Source organism: Cornus florida, unplaced genomic scaffold, assembly GCF_030987335.1.
Source record: "Cornus florida cultivar Cherokee Brave unplaced genomic scaffold, ASM3098733v1 CherokeeBrave_3.0.0_Hap2_Chr11, whole genome shotgun sequence".
In the NCBI taxonomy this organism is placed as follows: domain Eukaryota; kingdom Viridiplantae; phylum Streptophyta; class Magnoliopsida; order Cornales; family Cornaceae; genus Cornus; species Cornus florida.
Window position 1 is genome coordinate 75,751,912 of NW_026775581.1, and position 6,321 is coordinate 75,758,232.

Consider the following 6,321-nt stretch of genomic DNA (forward strand, 5'->3'; position numbering starts at 1 on the left):
TTACAAAAAAAAAAAAAAAAAAAAAAAGTTACATTCATAAACTGAAGAAGTACATTAATCAATAGAGGTAAACACCAACCCAGATATTTGCTAGATCAAAGTAATTAATATTCATACAAGTAAATCAAATTCCATGCAAACGCTAGCAGCAAATCCACCGGATCATACGGGTATGGGGTCAATGAACATTGAGATGACATGATCTTTCCATACTTTATCGGGATGAGTGAATCCATCAGTTTTCTTGTAAAAGGTATCCATTAATCTTGAAAGGTTGACAATTCTCCTTAGGAGATGCATGGAGATGGAGTTTGGCGTGAGGATTTCCTCATTTATATCCCTCCATGCATTTTCAACCCTACTATTGAACACATCAACTACCTTTTCCTTTGACATCATGCCCGGATGCTGCCTCATGTAGCATAAAATTCCTGTAGCAACACGTCCGTTCTCTAGATCTTCCTACGAACATTAAAGATTTATAACTGTTGAGATGTTTACATTATAAAATCTATATTATATGAATGTATTTATCGTATATCGATCTATACCTCGTAATCTACTACGTCATCCATGAGCCTAGCAATTGTGTTTGCAGCAACAAGAATTTTAGGCTTATCTTTTAACCAACCAAATACCTCAGTGGTAGCAATTGCTCCCATGCCCATAAAGGATGATGCTGTGAGCACATAATAACCAGCACTATCTAGCCCGTTGCCTATGTACTCATCAAAAAATGGCACATATCCTTTTCTGAACCACTTAGCCTCTATGTAGTAACTCCTTGCAAGTTCTTTAAACTGGTAATGTGTAAGACAAAATAAATTCATGTTATTATACATTGGAGTTTTAATTAAGGTGGAAATAATAATAATCCTTCTTAATCATGGCGGAATTAATAAAGAGAAGAGAAATCACCAAAAGAGGGGTAAAGGACTTTGGTAAGCCATACAACATTTTTTTCCACCAAGAAACAAAAGTGAGTGAGTGTGTGTGTGTGTTTTTTTTTCTAGTTGGGACTCACACACACTACCTCCATTGAGGTTCGAACCCCTGACTTTTTTTGAGAAGTAGGAGCCTTGAACCGCTAGGCTACAGGCCTGTTGGTGAGTGTATGATTTACTTGCCATAATAATAATTTTTTGAAAGAAAAAATAAATAAGCCATACCGCAATTTTTGAGCTATCAATGCTATAGGATCTTCCTTGCATGGTCATTTCCTTGTCCAATTCTTCATAGAGATTTAGGAGAGCTCTATAAAATATCTTCATATAATCTGGGAGCTGATCGATGGCACTCATATCCCACCTAAAAGTTAACAACGTCATTTTCATATTTATTCAATTGAAAATAAAACATAATCATCCACCATGCATGAATCTCTTTTCTTCTAGAATACTTGCGAATACTTGCGAAAAGACTGATCTTTTATACTTTGCATGTTCAAATTTTGGAGGGTGGTCCAAAATTTCGAACTACATGTAAAGGGGAGGAGGTGGGGGAGAAAGAAAGAAAAGAAAACAAAAATTGAGAGATGCAAATTATCAACATATATATATATATATATATATATATATATAGGATTGCAAATAGTATACCTCTGTATTGCATCTGTAAAAGGTTCGAGTTCTTCAATTATACCATATGAATCATATGTGTCATCTAGTATTGTTGCCATAACAATAATTTTAGTGAGTATGATCCGTCCAAGAGAGTAATGAGGTTCAAAATACACAGTCATAGCCCAGAAATAGCACTCAACCACTCTGCTCCTCGTAAAAGGAAGTTCTGATTCAAAGTCTAGGTCTTTCCACCACCTATACACAATAGAAAAGATTAATCAGATTTACACAAAAATGGATACTCTCTCTCCCTCTCCACACACAAACACCCCATGTTACGTACCTTGAGATGTGACACAGTTCTTGCTTGTGCATCAATTGTGGCAGATTGAAGTCAAATTTCGCAAGTTTCAATAACAATTCATTCTTGTAATCGCCTTCTTCATAGACACAGATGTAATGCCTAGCCTCTAATCTTGGGACGCCTTTGTGGAGGGGTTGCTTTAAGGCATGCATCACTTGCTTTGCAAGAAAAGGGCTTAATTCTGTCACCATGGACTCAAGGTGAGTGGTTGTGAATGCAAGAGCCTCGTCTAGAATATCTTCTCCATGTATCCTCAAGTACGCAGCTTCATACAAGCTTAGCATCCCCATTACATCCCCAGTAAGTTTTTTCTTGAATTTACCATTACTGTCTTTGAATTTGTTGAAAATATCTGTTTCAAAACACACAACACCATATCGATCAGCCATCTCTATGGACAAGTTTTGTGAATTGTATACTTTTATATAAACATTTATATAAGTGATCTATGAGGGGGTTTAATTACCACAAGATATGTTATGACCATGTTGTCTGAATACTCGAAAATGAACCGCAGCTGTGAACAAATCATTGTAGTCTTCATTATTTTCAAGGTGTGCATGAGAATGAAAGATTTGTTCGAGCTGCTCTTCGATCTCTTTCTCAAAGTGATAGGAGATACCAAGGCGCTCCAGTGTGTTGATCAAACTCATTTTCTGGGCGGTTTTACTTTTTGCATTTACTAGCATACTTCTCACTTCTTCTTTCAACACGTCAATCTCTTTAGAATACGATTCATATGCCTGCATCATACAAAAATAACATAGCAACTTGATTAACTTATGCATATCTGGAGGCATTGGATATAAGTTCTCTTGAGAACAGTTACTTGTCCAAGGGATTTTCTTCAATAGTAAGAAGCTTGAGAAATTATCTAAGTATGCATGGAAACTGTTATGATCAAGACAGCATAAAATGAATGAAAATCATGCATGACATGTTTCATTGGCTTTGAAGTGAAATAAATTTGTGTCTGAAGACAAGATATGCTGTGCATATAACAGGGAACACGTAAAGTGATCAGTGAAATCTATAAAATAAAAAAATAAAAACAACAATTTTGACATGCTCATAATATCACATGAAACATCAGGTTATGCTAAAATTGTGACGTCTCGCGTTATAAAAGGGGAACTTGATAACACTTATATGGAGTAAGTGCAAAAAATATCCATATAGTTTTTAAAATGTGCAAATAACACCTCTAATGTTTAAACGTCACCCCTATAGTTTTAAAATAGTGCAAATAAGGACTTCTAATCAAGAAAATTGACATGTGACCAAAAATTAGCCTTTAATACCAAAAATAACTTTCTACGCTACCCAAAATGCCAACAGGGGGTTTTCTGCACCTTTTTTAAAATACTCATTACTTACTGTAATATTCTGTTTTGGACTTGAGGAGTTGTAGAGAGTGAAAGTAGACTTCTTCAAAATTCAGAGTTTTCTCTCATATGGTTTTTTTTTTGCAAGATTCGTTTCTTGATCCCGTCGCTCATCTAGATTGGATTTATATACATATTGATGCAGTCCTTATATGGGTCATTGTTGAGCTGATTTTTCGATTTGGGTTTGCAAGAATTTCCTTGTTCTTGCCTCTCTCTTTCTCTCTCTATCATTCTCTGTTTTACAGTAGATTTTTCTTCACCGACCTGTTGTTGATTCGTGTAGTTCTTTTTTTATTGGGTCGCTAAAATTAATCTTTACTCTCTCTCTACCCTGAAGATTTTTTTTGATTTGCTATCTTCAGTTCGTCACAAATATCACTATATAGATTTAGAGATATATATATATATATATGTATCAGCAGAATTTTTGTTATCGTGTTTAATTGATTCTACAATGAGGAATAATTTAGAAAATCAGTGTCAATCGATCAAGCAAGACGATGAGAAATTGCCGGTGCCGGAAACTCCAGTTTCCGGAGACAAAGTTCAAGATTGGGAATGTGGAAAAGGGGGTTGAAGAAGATCCGATTCGATGTCAAGGGAAGAACTCTCAGAGTAAGGTCTGCACTGTGTGCAAAAAAGAGTTTAGCTCTGGTAAAGCTCTCGGAGGTCACGTTAAAGTTCACTTTTAGGATCACGACAAAGAACAACTTCTCAAGCAGCTCAAAATCCGTAATAAAAAACCCAATAAGTTGAAGAAACAAAATCTACAATGGGCCATCTATTCTTCCAATAAGTTGATGATGTTTCCGCAGAAGACGATGTTATTGTCGATTGGGCTGATTGCGGAGTTCAGATCGATGAAGAAATAGGTATTGATCTATGGGGGTTTCTGGATTAGAGTGCAGCTGTGGACGGCGGAGTTGAGGAGGAGAGTTACTGGCGGCGAGGGGTTTCCATCGATTCCGGCGGCGAGATGCTCCATCGATTCCGGCAGCTATCTGGCATGGTGGCGAAGATTTGCAGCTATATATGTATATAACAATGGAGTAAGTTCATTAGCCAAACGAAGCAGTTTGCGGTTGTTGTGTTTCATTACCCAAAACGATATATCTATTTTGGTAATTTCAACTTTTTTAATTTTTTTTATTATTATTGAATAAAAAAATATTTGGAGATATTTTCGTATTTTTACTTACCTTGCTGACATAAAAACCCTTATTTACATTATTTTGAAATGACATGTGTAGCGTTTGAACACCAGGGTGTTATTATTTTTAAAACTATGAAATGTTTTTTTGCACTCTTAACCCCACTTATATGTATAGATGTCTTTTAAGTAGAAAGGTGGGTTCGTGACAGATGGTATTAAATCAATCAAACTATGTAATGTCTCATTTGCAAATTGTGAGAAAGAAAAGCATGCAAATTCAACAATATCACAGTGAGGTGTGTAAATATTTTTGAATGCTATATTATGGCCACCCATTGTGGTAATCTCTATCTAACATATACACTTGCAAAAAGTATATATATATATATATATATATATATATATATGTATGTATGTATGTATGTACACACACGCACACCACATAAATGTTACCTGGTTATCCATATCAAATGAACTGAAACGATCACCCCATAAACTAGGCTTGAAGTTTGCCAAAGGGCGAAGAGTTCGGGACTGCAGGCAGTTCATTGGATTACCATGAACTGCGGTGGAGGCCATTTTTAAGATGTATAGATTGTGACTAACTCTTCTTGATACCAAGAGTTAAAAGAAAGGCCAGCTATGTAATACACACTCCTATCCACATGCATATTTATAGAGAAAAATGGAGTGAAGTTAGTTTGTCTGCATTTTAGATATATTTATTAATATGCATGTTTCACAGGTGTACGTTATAAGCCTGCATTTTAGATTTATCAATATGCGTGTTTCACATGTGTACGGTATAAGTGCTTAAGCTATAAAGGGAGGTGTAATTAACTTTAATATTTAAATTCTTTAACACACCTCTTCATATGTGGCCTTCTTTTAACTTAACATATGCTTTTTTTAACTTTTAATTTGGGTGACGGTGAGATTTGAACTTAAAACCTTAGACTCTGATACCATATTAATTACCCATCTAAATTTTTAAAATTTAGAATAGATATAGTTAACAATAAGAACTTAAAACCTTAAACTCTGATACCATATTAATTACCCATCTAAATTTTTAAAATTTAGAGTAGATATAGTTAACAATAAGAACATCAGATTTACCTTTTAGGTAATTGATAATGAATAAACCTTAATTCTTTATGTTTGTTTGGATTGGGTCAGCCAACGTTTGCATCTTTAGCATGTTTAATTGTGAAAAAAATAAAAAAAAAATAAAAAATAATGTCTTTTTATTTTTATGGTTACGGTGTACCTCGTACTGATTCTTTTTGAAGTGTACCCTGTCTCACTGCTCCAGTATCAAAGTGTGATTTTTTTTATTTTTTAGCTAAACCAATTTCAAAGTTATACCACTAAATATATAGGTCACATTATTTAACATTTTGGGTTTTCTATACATCTCCTATTAGCATCATAGTTTTTTTTTTTTAGAACTAAGAGGTGTAAAATTATTATTATTATTTTTTTAAGAAAAAAATAGTCTGTAACTTACCGAAAAAAAAAAAAAAAAAAAATTGTCTGTAGCTGAAATGTCATGCACAAATGACATGGGGGAATGTAGTTTTTTTATTTTTTGGTAAATAAATGTGGAAGAACTGAGTTGCTAAGTAATTATTTATGAAATACGGATATTTTTACGAAGAAGCCATACTGGTATTGTGTTCGTGTCGGACACCAACACTTGTCGGATACTCCTCGAACACAAGTCCGACACTCACTTTCGGACATTTCGCCTACACTTCTTGGACATTTAGTCCAACACTTTCAAACATTTCTAATACAAGTCTACCCGGTAATCCTGAAAATAATATGAAAACATTCTAAAGTGTTCAACTT

General features: G+C 34.4%; 1 protein-coding gene across 1 annotated transcript; it reads right to left on the reverse strand.

Moving 5' to 3' along the window:
* Positions 1-5,168, reverse strand: LOC132282765 (valerianol synthase TPS8-like). Its single transcript, XM_059784549.1, has 7 exons — positions 4,921-5,168; positions 2,393-2,669; positions 1,906-2,278; positions 1,599-1,817; positions 1,170-1,308; positions 552-800; positions 1-462 (listed from the first exon to the last, which is right to left on the reverse strand). Exons 1-7 carry the CDS (start codon positions 5,044-5,046, stop codon positions 163-165), a joined length of 1,683 nt encoding a protein of 560 aa, XP_059640532.1. The 5' UTR covers positions 5,047-5,168; the 3' UTR covers positions 1-162.
* Positions 5,169-6,321: the final 1,153 nt, after the last annotated feature.

Bases quoted from the DNA above. Each gene is read 5' to 3' on its own strand.
- LOC132282765 (XM_059784549.1), bottom strand. From the start codon at position 5,046: ATGGCCTCCACCGCAGTTCATGGTAATCCAATGAACTGCCTGCAGTCC. The intron at 2,670-4,920 runs GTAACATTTATG...TGTATGATGCAG, and splicing joins CATTTGATATGGATAACCAG to GCATATGAATCGTATTCTAA. The intron at 2,279-2,392 runs GTAATTAAACCC...GTTTTGAAACAG, and splicing joins TGGTCATAACATATCTTGTG to ATATTTTCAACAAATTCAAA.